Source organism: Dromaius novaehollandiae, chromosome 3 (assembly GCF_036370855.1).
Source record: "Dromaius novaehollandiae isolate bDroNov1 chromosome 3, bDroNov1.hap1, whole genome shotgun sequence".
Taxonomy (NCBI): Eukaryota; Metazoa; Chordata; class Aves; order Casuariiformes; family Dromaiidae; genus Dromaius; species Dromaius novaehollandiae.
Window position 1 is genome coordinate 60,947,316 of NC_088100.1, and position 27,669 is coordinate 60,974,984.

At 39.4% G+C, this 27,669-nt stretch overlaps 1 protein-coding gene across 6 annotated transcripts in view; it reads right to left on the bottom strand.

Annotated features, from left to right (window-relative positions):
- Nucleotides 1–27,669, bottom strand: part of ARHGAP18 (Rho GTPase activating protein 18) — a 97,435-nt gene that overhangs the window by 38,958 nt on the left and 30,808 nt on the right. For 3 of the 6 annotated variants that reach the window (XM_026120163.2, XM_064508967.1, XM_026120156.2), the window contains exon 2: nt 5–204. In XM_026120163.2, coding sequence (XP_025975948.1) covers nt 5–204 — 200 coding nt within the window. Of the gene's footprint in view, nt 1–4; nt 205–1,574; nt 1,638–4,490; nt 4,661–6,383; nt 6,670–27,669 lie in introns of those variants that run through there. The other 3 variants (XM_026120177.2, XM_064508969.1, XM_064508970.1) reach the window with 3 other exon arrangements.

The window sequence follows — 27,669 nt, forward strand, 5'->3', positions numbered from 1 at the left end:
TTACCATCTGGCTCTTTCACCACAAGTGCTTCCTGTTCCTCATGATTATTTCCCCTGGTTTCATGGATATTTTCAAGTTCTTTCCAGTAATCATCCATAGATAATTCATCCAAGGAGTCCTGGGAACCCGAACGATCAAATGGTGCTCCATCAGGGGTCTTCTTGGAGTCTTCATGGTTCATTGTATACTGGCCAGACCTGCGGCTATACACATAAAACAAAAAATCAATTCTTGGTTAGTATTTTAAAAATATAGGCCATAATAATATCTGTGAAGGGAGATAATGATGAAAACAGTATTAAAGCAAGCTACTGTTAAAATGCAAATCAAGATATTAAAAATGACTTTTAATACCTGGAATATATTTTAAATTTAACATTTCTGCTACACATACCTCCCAATCTGGAACAGCACAGGAGTCTGTGTTAAAGAGGAAATAACTACTCTAAGTTCTATTAATCCTAGTTACATTAGATCTTTAATTCAACTCAAAATAGTCAATTCTACTAACTTCATGGTAGGTATCTTCCCAGCATCACTGTTCACAACGAAATTTTGAAAAGTGCTTTTCTGCTTGAATAAACTATCATAGCTTGACACTACTCACACCCTCTGCTTTGCTTTTCTGCTTCTTTTATTTTTTATAAAGTTATGCCTAATATCCATGACCTTAATCACAGCTGGGAAAGGACAGAGTAGAATTACTAAAAGTATAGTTTGTAAAGTAAACAGTTGAGTCTAAAGGTTTAATAAAAGTTGATTGTTTCTATCTTGCTTCCTCTGACGGAAAGCTTACCATTTTTACAGTCTAATGTTACTAGTTTTTACTACACCCTAGCAAATTTATTTTGCTAAGATGAAAGATCCTTACTAAAAGCCTTAAGTAGAGCTTCAACTAGAAAAAAGAAACCAACAAGCTGATATCGCTGAGGCTAATCTTGACCTCATGAAGTCAATGGCAAAATTACCACTGACCTAGCAAAGACTTCATCTTTAAAAGTGCAAAGTTTATTATGATGTCACTTAAGTTACAGGTCATCCGTACAGTCGAATATGCCAAATCAAATGCCTCAAACTGATTCACAGTTTCAGGAAGAGGAGATGGATTACACAAATAACAACCTGATCTAACTTTGAAGTTGGCCCTACTTTGACCGGGGGGCAGGGTGGACAAGAAAACCTCCAGAGGTCTTTTCTAAACTAACTTATTCTACTATTACACCAGTATACCCAAAATTCTTCTTTGTATTAAAAAAAAAAAAAAAAAGTAAATTCTTAACATTTCAGGAACAGCTTCAGATGTCTTTCATGCCTGAATTTGTCTCCGTAGCTAAAAAAAGCAGGCATAGTTCGGGGTTAACTAATAAATACCACTTATCCTGAGAAAAAAAACACACAGTAAAGATCAAGCATTGTGGATTTATCGCAATGTAAACCCAGTAAAGTCAGTCCTACCTTCCCATTTGGCTGACTTCACCAGTTTATCTGGAGTTAAAACAAAAGCACCTAGTCCTCACATTTTATCTGGGGACAACCGATGCTTGTTGGTTACCCCAAAGCAAAAAAGCCATACCTTTCTCCCTGAAGATAAGCTCCTTTTGTGTCCAAGTCGCAAATCCTTTCACACCACACACGCTCGAGTCTCTGATAAGAAATACTAACTATATGGACTTTGCCTTTAAAGGTAAAGAGCCTTGGTAAAGAGTCTTATGGAAGGTCTATTAGTTCCCACCCATCTTGCCTCTCTGCTCCAGGTACAAGTTAATAAATGACAATGAATTTCCAAGCTAATAGGCACCCCAACACCATTTGAAACCTCTCCATATTTGAAAGTCCAGGAAGAAAACAGAAAAGTGTTTGGTTTGTGCACCAATGGTGATAACCTCTTCCTGGTAGCACGTTACCCAAATAAACACAATTTCTCCTTGTAACTACCTAGGCTCTTAAACCTCTCCTTGCAGACATGTTCTGTTCATGACCTCCTTGCATATCCGCCACTAATTGTTGTAAAAAGATGTTCATGGAGCTGCACAAGAAACCTCCTCAAAAGGGGAAGTGGCTGCAGAGTGCTGCAGCTTTTTAACCAAGCAGCATTAGCCTTGGGAGGCACGTTGGACTTGCCAGCCATTCCTCAAGCTCCCTTCCTTGTCCGCTCAAAGTGCTCAAAGCAGTCTAAATCCTTCATAGAAACAGACTCTGTACACCTGAGCTGCAGAGTTAGCAAGGTCAGACTTCAGCTTATCATCCCTCCATGTAGGCATTTGAAGCCGCTCACTCATTTTGCAGGGGCCTTTCACCTTTGGAACTCCCTGCTCTCACTCTCCCACAGCAGCTGAAATTTAACCATCGCAGCACAGCGTGCAAACGATCAATGCAACACGCCACAGCAGCAAAAAGCACATGCTTTTGGGGGGGCTCTGGCAAATTCACAGGGAGTATTCTGCTGCAGACAGCTGTTCTATGCCACACTTCCAAGGAAATGCTCGTCCTGTTTTTCCAAAAAAGAAAATCCCTTACGTTCCCCAAATTAAATTATATCTCAGAGAAGTCTGTGTCCGGAAATGCACATCTGATATTTGGCAGAAAACACTCAAGCCCATTTTCGGGGCTATATATTAAAAATATTCCATTAATTCTCAGAGACAGCACCCTTCAACCACAGGTCACTCACATCTGCTCAGAGGTGCCTCCAGGAACATATTCCTGCTCATTGTTTCAATCAATGGGCCTGCTCCAGCCGAGCAAACACAAGCTACTTCTCTTGCAGCTACTTCTCTTCACAACTAACCCTTTCATATCTCATTAATGAATCAATATAGCAACTGCCACCACTGAGCAAAAAACGGTGCCACTTCTCGCTGTGAAAGACCACAGCAAGGAGCACACAAGCAATCAGGAAAACCACCCAAGAAACATTTGCACAAAAACTTCATAGCCCTCCTATAAATCTCTCCTTCAAATTCCATTTTGGTTTTAGGCCTGTTAAGAGCTATCAGACTTAGAGTTTACAGCAGTATGGCTTTCCAAGAGCTAAGACCACAAATGACCACACTGCTCAAACTGATCTCACTGTTTCTGTGTATTCCCTTGTCTGACTTTGTCAATCTGCTCTCCCCAATTTTTTGTTAGATTGCAAACTCTTTCGAAGCCATCTCCTTGTTCTGCATTTGTCCACATCCACAATTATCATTTCTACGGGCTAGGACACAAATAGACCTCACACTGGGAGAGAATAGCTGCTAAAACTGATAGAGCCGGTCAGGTCCGCACAATTCAGCCTTTCCTTGTTTTGACTTCATTCACTTCAAGTGGGATGTCTGTGACGCAGCAGGACCTCCTGCATGAATTGTGCAGTAGCTGTTCTGGGCACGCTCAGCTCTCTGCCCTACAAACCCCCATGCACACAGAGATGCGAATGAGAAAGATACTTTGAGGATAATGAGGCTAACCTTTATATCATCGTGTTGGTGTAGAGGAAAAAAGAAAGAGAATATAAATCAATGCACAGCATCGCGGAAAAAAGGCTGACAATTAAGATTTTTATTTTTAGTTCTCTGTTGACAAGACCAAGAACATGGGTTTTCTGAAGTGATCTCCCACTAAATTCAATCCTTTCCCAACAATGTGTTTACTGAGCACCAATTGCATGCCACAGAATAAAAATACATAGGTGGGAACAAGCCAAGGCCAAGAAAAAAAGAGAAGAGGAGGAGGGAAACAAACCATCAGTTTTAGTAATAAGATCTTAAAGAATCTGTAAAAGAGACATGCTTTAAAAATAATTAATGACACATTCAAAGCAAAACTCAAAATAAATTAAACTTGAAAAAGGATCTCAAATATCCCATGCTGCAAGCTTTTAAAAGTTTTCTAGACTGCTTTCCAAAGAAAAACAGCACTAGGAAATAAGCACAGTCCACTACAAAAAACTATTAAGAGAGCAGAAAAGAGGTTGCTTCCCCAGCACATTCTTCACTTTTTAGGTGTTCAGTTTTTCTATCTAAAATTTCAGGAACACAACTGCTTTCCATGAATACGTTCCTTCAACGGAATCCTTTTTCTTCTCCCAGAAAAAACTAAACTCCTGCTAACAAACACAATCACTTAGACTAATCTTGAAAGACTATTCACTCAGAATTCCTGATCACTAAACGGAAAGTTTATTCTCTTGCAGTATTTCTTCCCCTCAGAAAACCCTTATTTGCACTAAAGTCTTCGCTAACAACACTCTCAATCTCTCTACATTAAGATTTTATTGACTTCTATTTCCAATCATTAGTATGTAGTTCATTCTTTAAATAGCTTTACTGGGAGGAGTGCAATACTCATATTTCCAAATTATACAGTCAGTCCTGACCTCTGATATTCAGACACATGCCCTTTGCAGTCTATGGGATTTTTGCCTACTTATCTCAGTCCAAAACTGAGCCTCCAGGTATAAAACCAAGTCTTCAATATAGTTAAACATCCCTTTATTGCAGTTTCTTACCAGAGTTAATCTTCTTGCCCCACCCACTGGAGATGCACTTATTTATTAGAAGCATGAAGGAAGAAGCGAGACGAGGCACTCCAGATCTTCCAGAGGGGAGCCATTAAAAACAATTCTTGTAATGAACACTACACATTGTATACTTTGTAAAATTATGAGGGCACAATTTACTAGAAAAGAAAACAGATTTGGATTATTTCACTAGGCACTGGTGAGCTCCATGTTGTGGCAAGTACTTAAGAGAGAAGATAAATATTTTGCTTTTCCTTTATTAGGCTTTTCCTTTTGCAACCAACAGTTTGCCTTTCTCAGCCTGTAAGAAAATATGACCCATAACATTTATCACTGTTTCACACAGTAATAAAAAAGGGGTCACTTTTTTCTTCAAGTTCTGTCAGTCTGATTTTCATCTCATCAACAGCCACTTTATACTAGTGCAGTTGCCTTTATTCCTTATTTTCTTTCCTATAAAATCTAAATCTTCTTGTCTGTTCCTCTGTCTTTTTAGCAGTTTATAAGTGATATGTTACATGTAACCCACAGCAGCCAGATAATAAGAAACTGATTACTTCAGATTAACCAGCTAGAAAAATTGTAGTTTCACTGGCTTTGCAGATAAATTCATTTCAAAGAAAGCTAATTTTGCCCTCAATTCCATGTTTCCTCCTTAAGAAATAAGGATTATGTTGCCTTTTAAAACAGCGAATGATCAGAACAAGGTAGCTTTCTCATTTCTATAGTACTAGCCTCTAATCTTGGATCTGAATGTCATCTTTTTTTCTACATCCCCTATACGAACACAATAATTGTATGGTATCCTTACACACTATATATAGGTATACATATCGTAGATGTGCAAATATACCAAAAGGTAGACATACTAAATGGAAGCGTGTTCACTGCAATAAAAACTAGGAACTATAAATATACTCTTGAACCAAACAGAATAGACTAGCACTGTTGAAAGAGAAGTGGAGTTGGTCTAACAGCATTACTACAGGAAAGCTCATCAATTCCAGTAAAGGACAAGGTCCAGCTGTTAAATACTGTATGAACATAAAGCAAAGAAGACATCAGTCCCTATAACCCATTATCTATCTACTCTGTGAAAAAATGAAACGTAAGTAAAAGGGAAGAATGGCATAACAGCAAGAAATGCTTTCCTGCATGCAAATCAGGAATTTCTGTACAGGGTCCTTCTTTCCAGCTGCTTTTGCCAAATTAAGTCTGTCTTGACACATCTGTTAATTCAGGCCTGAATAAAAACTGTCACAACTTTATAAGGTGTTACAACCAGAAAAAGGGAAGAGGCCACCTGATTCATTTCTGGGTTTGACCTCAATTAGGATTCAGCTCTTCGGGGTTATATAAATAAGGGTCTTCTGCAAGTTGCCTAACAAAGTCTATGGGAGTCTTAAACATTGTCTTTAAACAGGCTCTAAATTGATGGCTGATTCAATGCCCTACCACACTAAAAGTTTTATGAACATTTATTTACATTAGCCAACTTTTGAGAACAATGAAAAAAAACCCACCACTGTATTATCAAGTGATAGAATTATTTGTCAAACTGGATTATTACCTATGCTGTGCACTGAAAATACAATCCCCATGTTTTTGGCCTTAAAAGCTTTTCTAAGTAGTCCTGGCTATAAGCCATTGCTATTGCAGTTCTTGTATGGGCAACATCTAAAACACTGCAACCTCTTCAGGGATACATGCTTGGGTACTCCAATAAAACAGCACTTTCCTTCCAGACTTAAATAAAATGATAGAAAACATATCTGACTGCAGCTATATTATGCAGCAGCTTCTAAAACACTTGCGCCAGGAGAGTGAGGATTCCAAAGCCAGTGTAAGTTTGGCCATTTACTTAAAAGCTATTATTCTTACCTTTGCAGCCACACCTCAGCTGATACTGGGGATCATTGACACTGAGCACCATACAAACACAAGTAAGAATTAATAACCTGATAAACGAGATATATAAAGCTGGGAGAGGGAAAAAAAAAAAAAAAAAAAAAAAAAGAGGGTGGTTGGCTGGCCCAGACAGGTGAAGTGTGCTGTTCCAAGTTCATAGAGCACATCCGTGACAGAAACAAGAATACTTCTCAGGTCTCTGGAGTCCTTCACCGCTGGACCACGTAGCTTTAAAGATCAGGATTTGACGCATAGTCAACTGCAAGGCAGATAAAAGGAAGTACTGTTGTGTATTTGTGAAAGACTCAAGCACTGTGGCTATAAATAGAGCAGCAGGCTCAAAACAGTTATCTTGTTGACACAGAAGTTACAAAGTAAAACAGTGATTTACAGAAGTAATTTTAAGTTTGTACAAAAGCTAAATAGATATAAACAACCACAAAGAACACCTTCGGGGACTGCAGCCCATTTTGAAGTCTATTTACTGAGCAATCACGTCCATGGGATGCTGTGGTCTTAAACATAAACACAGAACTTCCCACATTCTTTCAAATCTAAATAAACAAGAAGGGAAAATAAGGAGAGGGAAACAATGTGGTCTCCTGTTCCACTTCTCATCCTAAGAGCTGTGCCACGGAAGCCAGGGACTAAATAAAGCTCCAAAGCTCAGAGCTCCCACCATCCCTCCTCACCATCCAAAAAGCCAAGCAACGCTCTGAGGTGCAAAGACTTTTTAACCGAATTAACCGAGAAAGTGCCAACCTAACAGTTATAGAAGTTGCCTGGCTTGAGCTGCATATTCCTGCCTGGGACCCTGGCCTTGGAAGTGATCTCCAACAAGCCACTTCACTTGGTGAGTCTCCTATCCTTGCTTTGCATACTTAGACAGCAAGGTCTTGGGAGAAAGCACAGAAAAGATCCAGCTTGAGACGGGAAACACTGAGCTACGCAGTCACTAGAATCACCACTGTGCTCTCTCATGCATCGTAACACAAAAACACTCAGCTTTCACAAGTGCATCAGTTAGACCTGGGCCTTTTTCTTTTTTTTTAAATAAATTTTTCATAGTGCCTGCTCTTATAGAACTCCTTATAGCCATGCTGCCTTCCAGGAGGGCACCCTGATCTTTCACAGCTTCTAGGCAAAGCTACAATCCAAATGATCAGGCCTCAAGATAATGCAAGGCCTTGATTCCGAGGATGTGGTTAAATCAAGAACATCTATTACCAAATCACTTACTCAAGTTAGTTTCAATCTTATCTTTAAGAATTTGCCACCCTATTCCTTTGCACAGTATTCGGTATTCTGTAGAGCAGCTTTGAGCAGCTTTGAAAGTCTTCTGTTAAAAAAGATCAAATTGTAACTCATGCGCCCATCAAAGCAGGTTGTTCTAAAGTAACTTGATTTTGCTTTATTGTGAAGAAAGTGACAGAGTAGTGACACTACCTAACTGCAGTTAAAAAAAGCAAAAAAGAGAGACAGATAAATGTCTTTGACTTTTTAATGGCTTAACATATTAAAGAGATTCTTTTCATCTCACTGACAGCTAAAACATCCTGGCAAACAAAAGCTCGTATCACCAGCTTTTGTGGGCAGCAGGGAATCCCTTAGTATTTCCTAACTAGACCCAAGTCTCGATATTTGATGTTCAGAACAATGCAGTAATTCTCACCCTTTTAAAGTGCTTTCCAAAGGCATTAAAGAAGGTTTAGACCGAGCTTCTCTTTCTGCATTTCACTCTAGCTTTTAAAACTCAGCATCTGCTGCAACAACTGCATCCTTCCCTTTCTACCTTTTCTATTATTTATTCTTTTCATGATTGACTGCAAACTCTTCTGTGATTCAGTCTTTTCAAAAAAGTCATACAGGACACGCAAAGATAACAGTAACTAGAACAAAATAAAATTCCCAGTTCTTTCACAACTAAAGAGTTTTCCTATAGTTACGTCCTGACCTTAGGGGACATTTTGAACATCAACTGCAAGCTCGGTCTTGCCCAAATCCTCCTTAAGTTCAGAAGCAAAGCCCTAACATAGGAAATCAGGCAAAGTTCTGCTCTCCTTTCAGAGAGAGAGTACCAAGTGACTGCAAAGAGGGTGTAAAACATTTCTAACTTTCTAAATGACTATAGAGGCTGAGCAAAGAGAATCAGGTCTCCTGGGATTTTTTGTAATACCATCAGCTGCTGTTAATAGCTGCTCAACACTTCTCTGGAGATTAACAACAACAACAGACCCTACACACAAATTCCTCAGCATTTTAAACAACTCTGTGAATAACAGATCCAAAACAGCTGCCAGAGTGTAAGTCTGAAAAGTGTATATCCATTATTTTAACTACACTGCTTCCAGCCATATCCTCATTGTTACTCACATAAGATTTCTTTTATTTTAGTGAAGATGACCTCCCTCCTTCCCTGACCCCAGTCCCCCACTGGAGAAACTGGTAAGGAAGTTGTGGCAACGACACAGAATAGTACACTTAATGTTTTAATCCACTGCATCAAAAATGGGAGATTCCAGATACGATGCCAAAATCTAAGCTGCCCAAACTATAAACAGCAGTTCTAAGAAGATTAAAATATTTCATGACTTTTCTTTTAATTGGCTCTCTTGTTCCTACACAGCCGTTTAGACTCTACCTATTTTTCCCATTTCTGATTAGATAAATTATAATTATGGTAAACTGATACCGTACACATCCATCTGAAAGGGTGTTATATAATATGTTTCAAGGTCATTGGCCCCTGCGTGTGTATATGCAAAATAATTTATTATCAAAGAAGGTGTCACAACTGTAACACACATACACATCTGCATATTAACTTTGTGAACATGCGCAAAAAACCCAACTGGCTATGCCATTCCTGACTGTTTCAGAAGAAAAGTGAACCTGCACAACTGGAAATCAGAATGCAGGATTCACAGCTGCAGTCATAAAAACCATCCCCACAAAATAACTGGATTAATCGGGTTTTCTTGTTTTGGGGGGGCTGTTTGCCTGTCAGTGCCTGAGCTGTTCAACACTCTCGTTTCATGCTTTTAGCTTTATCCTGCAACCGTAAGAGACAGAAGGCTGCTTATTTCTTTTAGTGAAAGGTGAGTCTCATGGCACTCGGGTTTGTGGCTTTAAACAGAACATCACATATGACCAGATTTGTGATAAAATTGTCATGATTTGCTAAACTGAGAGTTAGTATCAGAAGAAAACAATGTTGTGTTTACTTCTGTATTGACCAGGTCAAATAGAGTCTGGTGTGTCAGGTTCTGCCAGTCCAATACTTCTTAATTCTCATACTGATTGAATGAAGACTCTCAAAGGCTTGGAAAATACATGTCTATTTTTTGCCCATATATAGAAATTTCTGGTTCAAGAGCATATTTTTTAGGAAGAGAAATCACTGTTCCTGGGAGGGTCAAATTTGCCAGGGAGGAAAACGGGGGGGATGAGGGAACCTAATGGATGACCCACATATTTACATTCACACAACATTTTTATAAGTACCTTAACAACTCGTGCCCGTTTTTAAAAGAGCTGGAAGTCATTACAGAACCTTGAGCTCCACTGAATGAAAACAGAAGTTAGTCCTCAACCTCAGCAGACACGCAGCATATTTCCCTTACAGACAACCCTAATCATATTTAAAGCTCTAGTTTTAAACAAAACATATTGCACGGAGCTAGGAAAACAAGGAAAATAATGGAGCCACTTGAATCTGCTTTCATATTTTTCACTCTGTCCCTTAGTCCATTCATGTACCTTTCTCATTCCGTCCAACTGCCTTCCACACCATCTGTCCTCATATGGACAGAGATGTTTTCCTCTGTAATTTTGATTCTTTTCATTCTCTACAATTAATATCATTACAAAAATATACACAAAATATGTTCTCTATAAAAACTCTCACGCAGCTTATTGGGAAAGTATTCAGACATATCATATGTATTTTAAAAGTATACTCCATTTTGTTCAAAAAAGAAAGTCTGTAATCTTGTAAGAAAACCACTGGAACTAATCTTCTCACAAAGAAGAGAATAAAGCCTGTGTAAGATTACTTCAGACTCTACAAATATCAAAGAGAATAAAATGGAAAGTGAAATAGATACAGTACTTGTAATTCCATTATTGAGAGGCACAGAGAGGAGAGTTAAATAATTTATTTTTCTTTTCACAGTGAAAAAAATAAGCCTGTCAGCAAAGCCCGATTTCAGCTATCCCGACAAATACCAGGACCATCTAGTAAAGCACAGTTACAGACATGAAATGATATTGGAGTCACTTCTGTGCCTCTAAAAGCAATTAGCTCTCTAAAAGCATTAGCTCTTACCATGTTAAAGAACCTATTAGTTAGACCTATAACCCTGTTAGTTATAAATATAGGGCAAACAGCACAGTTCAGTAACTCTGTTTATGCCTGAAGGAAATTGGCACGCATGCATAGTCACTTTATTACAATATAATCCTAATATCCAGAATAAATTACAAATGAATTTGCATAAGCCTTCCCAAACAGCACACAAGGAAATCCATGCCAAAATCTCAAGACGTTTGGTAAGGAAACTGCTTTCATCATCCAAACAAACCACCAACAACGAACCACGAAGACAAAGTGGATAAACATGCTTGTACAAAAGCGGGGAGAGAGGGAGAGCAGGCAGCAGAAGAGCCTGCACAGAGAGCAGAAGGAAGACGTCCGCGCAAGGCAGGCCACCACTAAATGATACCAAAGCATGCTGGTCTGTGCAGAAACTGAAGCAAAACGTAGGAGAGGCCAAGAAGCACCCCTGAAGGCAAGGGGGAGTTAAGAGAGACCAACCCCAGGGACACCACAAGGGACAGGCAAGCAGGCTTTAATTCAGGTTCAGCCATTGCTTCTTCTCTTTTTCTACCGAATTCCTTTTTCTCAGCAAACACTCCTGGGAAATATCTGTTCCCGGGATGTAACAACTAAACTGTTCACAGCCCTCTCTGTTATCTACCAGGCACTGACGAATGCTTCCAGAGGTTCTACAGCCCAGCAGGAACCCCATAAAATAAAATAAAATTATGTTAATATCTTCCCTCCCCCTCATATTGGTGGTTGTTTATAAGACGTCAGTAGACAAATTAGAAAGCAGGAAGCTATCAAGAACCACAGAGTCAGTCCTTCCTTCTCTGCCTTTGTTACCCTCTCTGTTTTTCCAAATATTGGCAGAAACGATATAAAAGTGTGTAGATTTTTGAACTAAGCTCCCTGCAAAGCTTTACTGGTTCTTGCATGCATAAATATAGTATGCCACTTCACTTACAAATCAAGTATACAGATGTGCAAGTCTGGAAGCTAGCAGCAGCCATGCCGTAGAAGCATGGTCTGCAATTTAAGAGCTCCAGCTGCTCATTTGTTTCAAACTACCACAGGTTAAGAGGGGGAAAAAAAAAAAAAAAAAAAAACACCACCAACAACAAAAACTACCTTTCTGCTTGCAACCAAAATGTTCTACACTTCAATAAGGAGGCAAAGAAGAAACTGAAGAAGAAACCACGCATTTTCTGATGTCAGGTTCCAGCAGAACAATGCAGAGGGCAAGTTAGACCATCCAGTGCCATGAATCAGATTCGGTCTCCCTCGATAGGATGTCCCGATAGGATGTCCCAAATCACGACATGCCTACCACAGCATCGTCAGCTGTGTTACCCGTTAGCAAAGTCTGGGCGTCAGGTCTTGAATACAAAAACAAAACTTCTAACACTAAGGATTTAAAAGAGGCTTTGTTTTGTTTCATTGGGGGGGGGGGAACAAAGGGAACATAATACAAAACAAACAATAGGGAAAAAACAGACAAGAAACAAACACTGGAAATTAAGAAAAAATAAACAGAAATACACTAATTAAGTAACTAATTACTTAATACGACCAACTGTTCAGAATGGAAAACCCTAAAAAAAAATCCATATGTACTTTGTTATTAGTTAATCTAGTATTTTACACAAGTAATTCTTATTTCCATTCACAGCATTATCTTTTTTCTTTCTTTACTCTTAATCTTACTCTTTCTGGAGTATGCAGTGTCCTCCATGTCAGTACAGGGGCAGCGAGATCATGAAAACTTAACACAGGCATAGAAGACTGTGGTCATTCTTTTAAGTAGGCAAGAGGAAATGTTCAAAACCGTTTTCGAAACGGGAAGGTTGATATTCACAGAACGCAAAGGCTGTTTCTTCTACAGTCGAAAAAAATATGCTGCTAGTACAATGAGGAAAAACGTGTTTTAAAAATTATGGAAACTAAACAGAAGAGCTCTTACCAACTTTAGTTTAAATTACATATGTCAAAAAGAGGATGCAGACAGGGAGTGCAAGAATTCTGGAATTTCGGTATTATGTAAAAACCATTTAGGAATTACTTAGATTTTGAACTTATTTAGATGATAATTCTTAATAGAAATTACTTAGGAAAATCCTCCATTTTTCTTCCTAACCAATGCCCCTTTCTTTACTAGCATCTTATAAATATGACAGATACTAGTTTCTAAATCCACATGTAGGTGGCACGTGGTTTTTCAGCTGATAACATTCTCCATGATTATTGCTCTGAAGAGGTATCACCCTATTTCAGGAAGATGCCAATCAGTTATATAAAGCAACATTAACTATCAATCAGTCTTTTCAAAATGGTTGCATCATTAGCATAACTCTTACATTGCATGCCCAAACAAAAAACTTCAGAGGAGGGTCAATCACCAAAGTCCTAATGCAAACAAAAAATGACACTGTACCATTTTTTAACTTTCCCCATATATCTAGGAGTTAAATTCATGACTTTGACTTTAGACATGTCCCTTTGCATAAACAAGGTAAAAATAGCACATATTCATGCATAACACTTAGAAGCTACGATTACAGATCCCAGTAATAATCAAGGAAAATGAAATACAATGCTTTGCATAAAACCTGAAATAAGATACAATCCATATGCAGATGCTTCTATAAATACAAATTTATTTTTTCTTTGGCCGTATGTTCATACACTGCGTACAGAAGAACAAGAGCAATATCATGTACTCTTAAGTATTGCTATCTGTGGTTTTTAGTTACAGGACCAAGCTCCCAAAGCTGAACATCTGTACTTCACATTATGAAACGCATCTTCTACAAATAAATACCATGTGTCTTTATACAGTATCATATGTACACAGAAAAAAACATTTGCTGCATGCAATATTAAGTCACATATGAAAATTCCATTATAATTAATTTGAAAGCATCATATCATGACAGTGGCCTAAGCCTGAAATCTGGGGGAAAAGGGAAGGAAGAAAGAGAGAGAGACTGAAGGGGCTCAATCCGGGTATGCAGAGCTCTTACAAATCCAGACAGGGAGGGGAACAAGGTATGAGGCAAAACAGAGCAGAAGCTGCATCACACCCAGCAAGCTCACTCCAAGCTCCAAAAGTGCACGGCCCTACGGCTCCATCTGTCCCCATCCTGCACACTGCCTCGCCAACCCGGGCAGGACTCTGGGGGGATTCCAGCTCTGAAGTTTTCCTTAACCCTAAAAATTTCAAATGCACACTCCCTTGTGGGGACCAGCACATATCAGCAATGCTCGGGAGGTGATGAAGGAACTGACTGTCCTGGCTTGATGTGGATAAGAACTGCATCTTTTGACTTCCAACAAGGTGACACAGTTCAGCCCTTTCCTACCAGAGGCACTAAAGGAAACTGCTTCTTAATATTTTCTGCCCTGAAAGCACACTCTTGCAATATTAAGAGTTTCTTCAAACACAAGAAATATTTCATTGTGTAAGCAGTCAATTTAATTGTGTAAGTAGTCAATTCTATCTCAAAGGATAAAGAATATTTCTCTCACCAAAGCAAGGCACCTGGACAAAGCCTTATTATATATTTATAAACTTCTAATAGCTTAACACTGAAATGGAAGCATACACTTGTCAGCTTCAAAAGAATTTAAAACCTATAATTAATGTCAACAGAGAAGTTCAACATGGGAAGCTGAAATTCTGTAACACAAAAACTACAACACATTTTAACATAAAGGAGAAAGCAGACATTCAAAGATGACAAATACGCATATACCTAAACAATACTATTTGCTGAATTCTCAGTTCTCTAAATGCAAGACCAGTTGTGTGTCTTTACCTGAGGTACTCAGATCCCCTTGCTCTTTGAAATCTGGAAAGTGCAATAAAGAGTTTAGGGCTATCTGCCCTCTAGACAACTTCCCTTTTTTGCTGTTTCATAACAGCTCATTTTGAACTAAGTAAATCAGTTAGCATGATTTGTGCAATACCCTCTGAGAATCACTGTGGCTTTTTATTACCAAGTACATACAATATTGCTTTATAGGAGATAATACGCAGAAGCTGCCTCCACACTGTTCCACAAGACTGCCTGAGTAATTCTCTTCAGCTCAGGTCCTTCCCGGTTCACACTGTCTTCACTCTAGCGCAATCTCAGAGGGCCCCCGGGGGAATATTTCCAAGTGTGATACCTCAAAGCCACCCCACACTTTCCAGTAATTGCAGGAGGCGGACACCATTCTTCAAGCACCCTTCTTGGAGAAGCCTAAATCAGCATTCCTAAAAAACTATGTGCCAGACCCCTGGATCCCCCCGTCCTCACACACAGGCCTCTTCAAACACAGCACAAGCCAGCCTAACATGAAGACCTTTTGAGTAGCTAAGCCACCTCACACACACACACAAAAAAACCTGTGCCATTACTTTTTCCCCTGTATTATTCATTCAATTTGACATTGCAGAAGACTTCCCAGAACGGGACATAGGACTCAGATTGAGCCTTGTCATTAGTCTTTCCTTAATGTAATTTAACCCTAGAAGTCCTTAGGAAAACACCTGCATGACATCCTTTAAGGGAACCAGAATATATAGTTGAGTCACATCTGTCCAGCAGTTATCATATGTGAGCCTGACACAGCTGGATTTGCCAACCACCCTGGCTTTCTTCCAAGCTATCAAGCCAGACAAACTGGGGCAGACAGACCTTGGTGTGTCTAGCAGAAAGAACATGTAGGCATCTTGACAACATCTCCTTGCTTTAATGTTTTCCTCAATATTACGGAGAGCTCATCCAAACAGATGATGAGCAGGCCAAGTCCCAGTGCCTAGCAGCAGCAATTGGGTGGCAACCTTGCAGAGCAGGTGCTTCTGGAAAAGCAGAACCAAGAGGCATGAGGGAGCCCTGGTAATGAAAAAAGAACAATAGCCTCTTCCGGTTGAAATGGTCACCAGCTTCCTCCTTAGGGCACTACATAGATATGGATGTCCTACCAGCATCCTGGCACAGCTGAGTGTGCCATGACTCCTCACTGCAGCAGTACTCTCCCACGCGTCTCAGATGACAACCGGCTGCAAGCAGACTGGATGGCATATGGACTCACAGAAACTGAAGACCATTAAGGAGACAGTGGACTTCCTGAGGTAAAACTGTCAGGCTACTGTTTGATAGACTACCCCTGCGGACAACTATTAATGAGCAATGCAGCGTACTTCGGGATCAGGACAAAGGCCTGCAAAACATGTGTTCTGCATCTCCAAAGGTAATGATGACTAGCCACAAAGGCAGCCTCTATATTAATAAATGAAAGTCCTGCTTTTGATCTGGAGGATGACATGGCCCTATGGATTTACTAACAGCATGTGTACACTCTTACAGTAAGATCCATCAGGTAGCTATGAGAGGAGAGCAGCAGGCAGGGCCCTGTGGGTATGGCTACGCAGCATGCCCCAGTGCTCTGCATGTGGCAGACAAGCTGCTGGCAGAGAGGACAACCAGGAAGCCCTGCCAGGCTCATGGGATACAAGCCTTATGGCACTCACCTGGTACACAGTAAGGGCTGCAGGGTGCTTCCTAGATGCATTGAGGACGTGCTGTGTGGGTGCAAAGTATTTTCACCACTTAGCCCTTGGGGGTTTGGTGAGGCCAAAGAGTGAACTCAGCAACATGCCTCTGATGTAATGGTCTCTTCATCATGAATTACAAATATCTGCTGGAGGTGCAAATACCCTATTTCATACTTTGACAGTCACAGAACAATAGCCACTTCTACACTGTTAGTCTAGTAATTCCTCTAGGTCCCACAGAGATATACGGAAGGTGAACTTCCCTTTTCCTTCCTCTTGAGAACATGATTTGCTGTGGACTGTAATAAAGATGGATGAAAATGCCATCCTTAGTAGTTCTCCTACTAGTTAGTTCAGCATCATCCTGTTCCTTACTAAGCTCAAACAGTTAAGCTCACACCCATAAAAGGCTGTGGGAATTTATTAGGTGCTGCTTAAAAACAAAGAAACAAAAACCCTGACAATTTGCTTAATTATTTTGATTACATTTTAAAGTCAACAGGAATATGCCAGATTCTCTTTCATATAAATTCACCTACAATTCATTTTGAATTCTACTTTATCATAGTAACAATGGGAGGAGTCCTTTTTTAGTACTGAGAAAGCTATAAAAGGGCAAGATGGATTCTATATTGTTTTTGACTGAGTTATACAAAAATGCTACTGACTGAATTCTGACTGCAGTCTTTTAAGCTTTCTGTAGAGTTCAGCTATCCCTTCACGGAAAGGACCTTTTGATTCACTGGCGGTTTTCGCCCTCTTTATTCCTGCTGCTGCAGCCCACTCCTTACATTGTTTGTCAGCTCTCATGAAAGTCCCATGCATGGGGGCTGTGTAGGAGAGTACCAGTGTCCCAAGAAGGAGAAAACCACCATCATTTACAGGCAGCAAAACAATCAATCTCCTGCATTCAAATAATATGCAGGTATCTCCAAGGCACTGTCTGCAGCAAAAATATAGTTCAGCTTACTACTGAATGGAAAGTTTGGAAAAGGTCTGTGCTGCCAAAACAACATGTGCTGTAGCAATTACATAGAGGTATTGCTGTCTATAGTAAAAATACACATTACATGCAAGTCATTTCCTTGTTTAACGTACTAGCAGCTGCTTCTGGTGACAGCGGCAGCCTGAAACAGGACAAAGTATCATCTCTGGCTGGCTGAGGACAAGCCACAGAACAAAAGAAAGATAGTTAAAGTTAAAAATTAAAGCTTTAAAATGCTACAATTCACCCACTGGTTATTATAAGCTGCAAAAGCGTTGCTCCTACTTTCCAAATCATCTTATGATGTTAGGGTATTTTTCCCTGAATGTTTTTTGATTTCCTACCCTAAGTCAAACTATATAATGTTATGCTAATATTTTGACTCAGATAAATTTCATCAGTCTTAAGAAAACTCTTAATATAATTTAGGCTACAAGTAAGTGAGGAAAAGGTTTTAAAACCAAACAGAAAATAATTCAGTAATGATATAAAGAATGTATTGGCATAAATGTACCTTTTATTCAAAAATGAGGGATGCATCTAAAAGATAAAACCTGGGATAAGAATAAAAACAAAATATGTTTAGCAATTCCAGAGCCCTATAAAAGATTATTTCAGCCTTAAATATGAACAGATTAAATTCTCATATCAACAGTGTGATGATATAACGGGATACCTGAATGGGAAATGAGATGCTAATCACCTAGGAAGTTTTAGATGGAAGTCACAGTTGAATAGCCTTTATAATTATTGGAACAATGGTGTGTAAAATGAGAAATTGTCTGGTTACTTTTCATTTCTAGACTTCCGACTTTCCAAACATTCTGAAGAACAGAGGTTTTTTTGCAAAGACCACAATATTGTGGGATATCTGATGGATTTCACCAGAAAATCTTTTCAATTTTAATAGCTTTTAAGCAGATCTACACTGTTCTGAGCGTAAGTCCCCCATTATATTATATATTAAATCAGAGATATTCATTAATAGATGATGTTGCACATTGTACCAAAAGACTTCTACGTTCCAAGCTTCATCTGCAGGTTGAATAAAACAAAATGAAAGGAAAATAAAGCAAAACTTAAGTAAGAGGTTAATAGGCATATGTACAAAATGACCTGCATGCTCAAGTGGGATGAAATCTTCACACCACGGAGAACAGAAATCAAATCCCCATAGAATTCCAGATCATCTATTCATATATAAGCATATATACTAACACAATATAGGTATTATAGAATGGAAGGAAAGAAATCCATAAAAACAGAGCAGAACTTCTAGTCACAATTAAAGGAAATTAGAATTGTAGGCAGAGATATATAGTAGCCTAATAACAGTTTTTTATATCAAAAATTGTTGTCTAGAGCAACACTGCTAACCAAAAACTTAGTGTTCCAAGCCAGTAAACTGAATTACAACTACAGCTGTGTAGAAAGATACAATTAACCCACTTTAAAATGTTTGCATGTAGTGGCACTAAGATTATCTACACCCTTACCTATATGGAAGATTGCAAATAAAATGAAGATGTAATGTATTAGTACACCCACATGTGACCTCGTTTCTTCTGTTTACGAAGAATAACTCCCACTAGTGACTTGAGCAAGGTAATCCGCCTGGAGAAACATCCTCTAATGAGCTGAAGCCCTTTTGGATCAAAGACGAATTGCATTTTCATGTGAAAATATCCATGTGACAAGACTGGAAGGGCATGAAGGAAACAGGGGTTCAAAAACCTCCACAAGACTAACATAATGGAGCATGGTACAGAAGCCACCAACCTTGTCCAAAATCAGAAGTTGTGCATCTGTGTCAACACCATACCACACAGGGAGGGGAACAAACAAACAAAAAGCTCAAATCACAAGCTCAGTTAAAGGAAAGGCTTTCTCAGCCTAGGCTCAACAGCACATTAATACAGCTGTACTGCTATGGAGATGGAGAGTACATACCTATCAATCAAAGAGGCTCAGCTTGGTGCTAGCTTAAGCATTTGAGTCTACTGCAAGACAGGGAGATGGGTGAGACATGCCCCAAAAGCTACCACAAAGGGCACCCTGCTCATCTACTCTTGGGGAGCAATCCCAGCATTTATAGGACAGGGAATTCCCAGTTGCCAAAATCCTGTTAAGAGACTGGTTCCAGGGCCCTACAAAATTTTACGTACACACCTTAGATCACAGGACACCATTGGAATGGTTTGAAAAGACTAGCATATAAAGTTGCTTATTCTGAATTAATCTTTGGCCTCCCTTCCCAATGGCATGGCCCTGTGAAGATGCACTGACTGAAGGCATTTTTTGCACTGCTAAGTGCACTACCGCACTTTGCAGGATCTCCAAAAGTATGCAATAAAAACTGATTTTTCACCTAATCTGTATTTCAGAGATTAAAAATACATATTTATTTAACATTAAATTTCTTAAAAGAAATTTAACAACCTATACTGAGGTCTGTGTTTAGTGAAATCCTCATAAACTTTGATGACCCATTCCTACTTACCAGGAGAGAAAAAAAAAAATGTTTTAATTTGTTCTTGTACACACCATCCACAGTAACAAATGCACACAAACACAGTATTTTTCCTAGCTTTTACCTCAGAGAGCAACAAGTACCATACCGTGAATATCCTTCTCTGAAAGAAGGCAGAAAGAATTCAGGCCCTGGACTGATGCTTGGACATTGTAATTAGTACTATTTTTAATGACCTGTATAAGATATGTATAATATCCTATATATTTAATGTCTTAACCTCTTTACTCTTGCAATAGAAAATATTACTGAGATGAAAAGACAGCTAGGTTCAATTTTCTATAGGAAATCATATGACTTATTTTGATTATAGTTCTCATTTATGATATTGCTTTGATGTACCACCCCGCGCACCATGAAGTTAAAGCAATCTTTCTGGTGCAAAGTTCAGAGCAAAGAAAGGTGTGTTTAAACACAGTATAACCCAGCAGGCTTTCAAAAGCTTATCAACCAATTACTATAATTTAGAAGTTGTACTTAAATTTACTTCATTACAGAGCGTGGTAATCAAAGTTGGGCTTTTGTCTGTTTTTGTGAAGCACTGCTCACTGTGTTTAAAAAAAACTAAATGACTTTGAAAGATGCTAAATATCCATTGTGTTTGGCACATTTGCTCTTCTGCATGTAATAGAATAGCTGTCCTGACATACTATCAAATATGGCAATGACTTAGAAATGCAATAGTAAAAAATACCGTGGAGATCTGATTTTGTCAGAACATCACCTTTTGTCATACAACAAGCTGCATGGCTTTTTACATACAACTTAATTGTAGACTAGGTAAAGGAAGAGGCACAGAATGGAAATAGGACCCATCAATGCTCTGTCACATCATCAGTGCCTGTTTCACAGAATTTGTCTGTTCCTCAAACCCAACCATGCTATCTTGTGCAAAAGCTTTACAGACTGGCTCACTTTGACAGCAGTAACCTGTATCATTGATTTTTCCAGAGCCAGACTGGTTACTAATCACCAGCTGCCGCTGAGTTTTCCATCCTATATATAATGACCATCATCTCCTAATTCTACGTTCCCAAGGCAGCCTCCATACCAGTGCTTAACTACCATAGAGCTGCAGTCTGTATCCACCTCTATAATCTGCAATGTTCGGTCCTCTGGACTACATCAGCTGCTTTGATCACAAAACTGGCTTCTTGCACTGGCTGTTGTAGATTCAAGCACGAGCTCTCTGCCTCATGCGGCAACTGTGCAGCCATGGCAGAGTTGCATGTTTAGCACCTGAAAATGGCAATAAGAGCTATATTCCTCAATTTTGTATCTTTCTTTGTTTTTCTGAATTCACTGCCGCAAAGATGGTACATTATGAGCCCAAAAGCAGCTTACTCACAATTCGGTAAGGTGAGTGCAGATGTTCCACAGCACTTCTCACCAGTTAATGCAACTGGATCCCAAGGAACTCTTCTCACATTACAATGTGCCTTTTGAATGTAGAAGACGCGCACTACTGAACCACTAAACACTGAGTCAAGACTAAATTAGCCAATGTTTAAGTTTATGCTAGCTTCAGAGTAGCTGCAAAAGGACAAACTATACCTCAACCAAATAAAAACCTGCCAGTCCAAAGTTACCCATCAAATATTTTTAACAATTCTGAACTGACAGAGTAAATCAGCCCTTTACATGATGTAGCCATAGCTACTACTAAGGCTTATAAAACTGTGTGACCTCATCAAATCGCAGCCTCAGAAGGAACATGATAAGTTGACATAAATGTAGGCTGCTGCTGTAGGGTTCTGTCAAATCTTTCCTTTTCTGGGGGTTTTCATCACTCCCCTTTTGTCAGCACTGTCACTGGTGTAGTCACTTGCTGAGCCAGGTTAAGAAACCAGTCTATCTGAAAACCACACTTGCAAAAAATATTTTCAGTTGGATTTTTTTGATCCAGCTCAGCCTACCTCAACCAGCTAAGAAATGCCACTGCCAGGCAAGAAATACATCAGGAATGTGTAGGCGGGTCCTGGAAGGAAACTTCACTTTCAGCAAAGTCCACTCCCATTTCAGCCCGCACTTAATGTGGCTATGACTTGCACCCACCGTCCCTATACAACAATGCCTCTGCTGGTTAAGGACAAGCCCTAGGAGACATTCTATGATGAAGATGAAAACTTTCAGGAAAATAACATGGTATCTCTCTCTTGAGATAACACTTTCAACAGAACAAGAAGATATTCTTCAATTCTACCTGGAATACAGGCTTCTCTGGGGAAGGTGGTATGGCCAAGCCATCCAAACTAGTTTAGTAGGACCCATCCACTCACCCTCCATGACTGATAACGATGGGGATGACTTTTCCCACAATGATAATATTGTTACTGGCTTTCCCTTATCTGATTTCAGCAAAGGAAATCAAGTTGTGAAGTTCCAGAAACCACGGTACAGATGTCGTTAGATCTATCATCCTCTTACCAATTGCCGAGAGAGAAAGCATTTTTCATTGGCCCATGGTAACCAAGCTCTGGCGTCCCGCTATGAATGGCAGGTAAGTAACGGCTGTGTACATAACAGTATTTACCATTGCTTCCTGGCTGTTCTGTAGTAGAGACTTTTGGTTATTGCTCTAAGGTCCTTAGCTTATACCTTGGATCACAGACTTATAAGTATGGCTATAATTGCAGTTACATGACTCCTTGGGCCATACAAGAACTTCCTGCTTTATTTATACAGTTAAAGCCTAACCATGCACTCTCTTAAACCAGCGGCAAAGCTCTCATTTACATTCTGATACAGCATACTGTTGGACCTTGATGTTGTATTTTATCAAAGGCAGAGACTTTCTAATAGAGGGACTATTTCAACAATAACCTTGAGTCTAGCCAACTATTGTTCTGATAATTACACAGAAATCAGCTAAAAACAATCAACTGATTAAAAAGAATAAGAATTAAACAAAGTACTTTACTAAATGCTGTATCACTAAACATTGGAAAAAAAAAATTCTCACATATCCTGTTTTCAGATGGGGAAGTGAAGTCAAAATATCTGACTTCCCCAAGTCAGAGTGAAAGTTGTCTGGGTGGTTTAAGGACTGGTGGACAGGAAGAAAAGGAAGTCTGAAGACTTGTACTGATATTAAATCAAGCAAAACATATCGTTTTGCCACAGTTTGGCACTGAGTACACATGCCAAGATGTTTATTTACCTGCTGAAGACAGCATTACTCTTACCTTGCTGCTCTCTCATAGGTGTGAGAGGATTTCAACCATATTTCTAAACATTCCAAAAACATTCATTTTGTTCCTCCTCAAATACTTCACTTCACCCCAAAACCCCCGAGTCCTCCAAAAAATACTGTGGGCACTACAAAGCAAATATTCTAATGTATTTTTACACATTTCTCACCTTTTGGCCTAAGAGGCCTTCCTAGAAAAGAAGGAGGTTGTATGAAGAAGTCAAGTAAAATCCCTGAAGTTCTCATGCAAGCACTTCAAGGCTAAATGGGGCCAGGGTGGTGTAGCAGGAAGGCAGCACACAAAAAAAACTCACAGAAGGAAGGGACATACTGAATAGGTTATCTTCACGGAAAGGTGTGACCAGGTAAAGTAACTGCCTCTGTGCCCACTTTTACTCTGCACTAATACAAGACAGTTAAAGCAATGACCAAAGAGTAAGTTCATAGCTTTGGGGGAGTCTTTATATGCTCACCCCATTACACTACTTGGGCTTTGACCAAAATTACGCCCTAAAAAAAAATGATGGTTAAAAATTGTACTTTAGAAAACCTTCATAAAGCAGGTCTATTTACTCTTATACTTACAAATTCTTAAAAAAACCCAAAAAACTACTTCTTTTCCTGCTTATTTAGCTAGAAATATTTAAATTCCCTGCCTGAACATGATTATTTTGAGATCAAGATTCCAAGGCAGAGACAGGTTCATTAAAAACAAGCAGCTCGCACAAAATAGCCCATTGTCATGTTGGAAATACTGAAAAATTACTAGTGTGGAATTTTTCTTCCCCTGGCCAAGTTCATTAACTGAGGAGTCTGGAGTGGATAATCAGTGACCCACACAGAGCAGGCATCTACAACACTGCTCACAGCAGGACCTCCTCTGTATCACTTACTGTATTTATGGGCTCAGTTCAGCTGTAGTATCCCAATTCACAAGAGTAAATAATGAAGGTACTCAATAACTCCAGTAAAAAAACATTAATTACAGAGAAGGATTCTCACACTGCAAATGTTTCTGGAGGACCTATGAATAGCCTTTTAAAGCCTTATAGCTTTCAGCTCCAATCTCTAGTAACAGTCACAAAACAAGAGTAAAATACTGGCAACAATAGTTAATTAACATTTTTTAATTGAGTACCAATATAAGCAGATTGAAATGAAAACAAGTTCAACAATTCTGCTCCTCAAAGAAAAAGAACTTACAGACATAAATAAAAATACTCCTGTCATATCACATTTAGAGCTAACATAAAAGTTCAGATTTACAAGGCTCCTCTGGCTCTTTCCTCATTGGAAGTTTAGTTACATTCTCCTTTTGAATAAAGTCTACATGCTTACAACAGCACATCTAGTAATATATTCTACTATGTTCTGTATCATCTGACTATGTACACACTTGGGAAAAAAAGGGAAAGCCCTTAATTAAACTGTTCAAAAGGCTTTTATGCTCCACACATAGCTAGACAGGCATGACATCTTTTTCTCTGTATGTCATTAAAATAAAAAAGAAAGCCTATATTCAGAGGGCCCTGATTTTCCCCTCTTACGCTACATAGTTCCACTGATTCAGCACAGTTATTCTCATTTTATATCTATCTAAGGGCCTGATCAAGAGACTGAATGGACTACTTTCACTGACTGCAAAGAGCATTACATCAAATCTACATCTATGATGACGAATGATGCAGGTCAGTTAATCAGCTGGGCTTGTTGAAATCATGTTGTCTTATAATCCTGACAGATGCTAAATGCATGTCAGAGCAAGGAACAGTAACCACATCTACGTAATGGAGGACTGCACTGAAAAAGGAGAACTTAAGCAAATCTAGGCTCAGAAAGGACATGCAAGTCAAAGTGAGTCCCACCAGCACATTTAGCAAAACAAGACAACACAACTGTGACATATACAATTTGATGAGATGGTAAATAGCAGCAAGGAGGTGATTTTACATTTGTAGGTGACACTCATCAGACTGACACTGAAGTACTGCATGTAATTTGGGCTCATGGGGAGGACAGGATAAGAAGCAGGGCAAATGTAAAGAAGGATGCTGAAAATGCAAGAGACTGAAGAAAAGAGTGACAAAACCTGCTGTTAGACTGGAGAAAGCAAGACTTCAAGAGAATTATTTGTTCAGTTTAGCAAAATCAAATTGCGTAGTAACTTAACAATGAGTTAACAGGCAGTAGGAGGGCTTTTTAATCTATTAGAAGACACATTAAGAACTAAAAGCAGAAGCCGATCAATTCAAAGAAGAAATCACAAGCAAACTGGTGAAGAGGGAACCCAAGGGAGGCAGAAGTCTGGAATCCAGGGAGCAGGAAATGGTGGGCTTCCACATCATCTTGTCTGTAGATTAAGTTACTGGGATTAGCACAGTGGTAACTGACAACAAAGTAAGTATCTGCAGTATACTCCGTATTTATATATACTCACAACGCACAAAACAAACAAAAGCAATTCCAAACAGAGCGTCTTAGTGCATTGTTGCCTATCAGCTCCATTTGAGTATGTTGGTTTGCATCAGACAATAAACACTGTACAAATTACCATGCAAATCCAAGGCAGGAAAGATTTTTTTAATGCATTTAGATGAAGATTGTGCTCATGTAGAACCTGTAAACCCAGCAGGTAAAAGACTGCAATGATTTTGTAAAGTCAGCTGTTGTGTGTGATAGATCTTTGTTTTGCAAAAACAAAGCAACACGAGGAAGGTTCTGTGCTGAGCCATCCATACTGGCATCATGAAAGACAGATTACAGGGGTTGGAAACAACAACTGTGATGATACGGAAAACTTGAAATCTGTGCTGTATTAACAGATTGCAAAAAAAATTGCAAATGCATCTACTAGCGTAAATAAACTCTAATAATCTGCTTGTTTCCTGCTTGAATGCTGGCCATTACATGTATCCCTCACAGGGCTTTAGTCCTGCATACTGGATTTCACTGGATTTCATTGCTGAGAGTGAGTTATTGGTGGGAAAAGAGGAGAGGGAGAGGAATAAGAGCTTTTCTCGCTGGAGAAAGGAAGATGAGAAGAAGATGAGGCCTGAATTCAGGCTTACTACTGCATTTTTTCTTGGCTTGAGATACAAACTATTAAGTCTTCAGATCAAACTGAGTAAATATTTGAACAATGAATGAAGCAGATAATTCTGGTAATGAAGAATAAATTCCTCCTGTATATGTGATTTGTATTGTCCATTATGGTCAACACTAAAAAAATATATATATTGTGGACAAATCACTATGTGAAAGTCTGTCATATTGGAAGCTCAAAGGACTTCTATCTTCTGAATTTCTTCTCAGAAAATCTCTGATTTTCTTTCTCAGGGAGTAGCGAGTGAGTGAGGTTAGAGCTTAGTTGTCTGTAGAAAACACCAAGTTTTTGTGCCCCTTCCTTGTCACTGATCCTCACAGTGAGCACAGATACTACTGCCACAAGTTAGTAAGGCCCATATTTACAAAGACAGGTAAAAATAAATATTCTGTTTTAAGCAGACTAACACAGTAATCCACAAAGGGCAACTTCCATAAGCTTCAGCTGACATCTCCCCATGTAAATCACAGGGATTCAGCAAAGAAGCATGGCAGGGGACCTCAGGGACAGCAGGTCCTAGCTAGCAAGTGTCACGCAGAAGAGGAGACTTGAGGAGGTGGCAGTCTTCTCTTTTACGGTAGCGAAAGCTTATAGCACTTTTTACAGAACTGGACTGGCTTTTAGTTCCACCTAAGGGAAACCAAACTTCTTGTTCTCACTTTGCAAGTGCGTATCAGCTAACCAGAGCAAGATTTAAACAGGGCAGAATAAGCGAGGGGGAGCCCAACCGCGTGGCCTCTGAGAAACCATGTTTTGGTCTTTATGAAGTGTTTGAGTCCTTCTTCGGAAGCCATTAGCAATGTGAAGACTCACAGGCTCTTTGGGAGCGCACGATGTTAAAAAGGCACCGGCTTGCAAAGCTTCGAAACTCCAACTGGTTTTCCTCTGCATGAGTTTAAGAAGTGCATGCGAAGGGCATGCGCTGGCCACTGGTGAGCAAGCACAGTGACTCACTGGAAACAGATATAGGGAGATGCTGACTCGTGACAATTGGGAGCAGGAAGAGAGAGACAGCACACAACGGGAGCCTCCTAGGCGACACAGAAGGTAAGGAGGAGAGAAAAGCAGTCAAACACCTACAGACACAACTTTTAAAATCACTTAACTATTACTTTGTTTGGATTTTAGGCTTGGATCTTGAAAATGCTGTGTAACAGACTTTTATTTTCCTAGCGCACTGGTACGTATGCAGTTTGTTCTGCGTGCATTCAGTTACTTGCAGTTTTGCTACATCCTACTTCCTATCCATTGAACATGTGACTTGGCTTTAGTCTTGTCTTAAATATACATATATATTTACATTTATATACATACATTATGTACATACATATATGTATGTATGTACATCTACACATTCACTCTTGTACAGGAATAGTCCTGTAGAGGACTCTCTGGATGAGCCTCAGCTGCCCAAAGGTAGCCACATGAAAAGCCTGTCATTACCTGAAATGCCTACATGTGGCTGGCAAACAACACATGACCTGCAGTCCTTTCTGCCACAGCAGGTAGGAGCAAAATTCCCCCGCAAGGAACCTAAATGGAACTGAACATCTATGCTTAAGCAAGTGACTTCCACATTTTGTGTTGA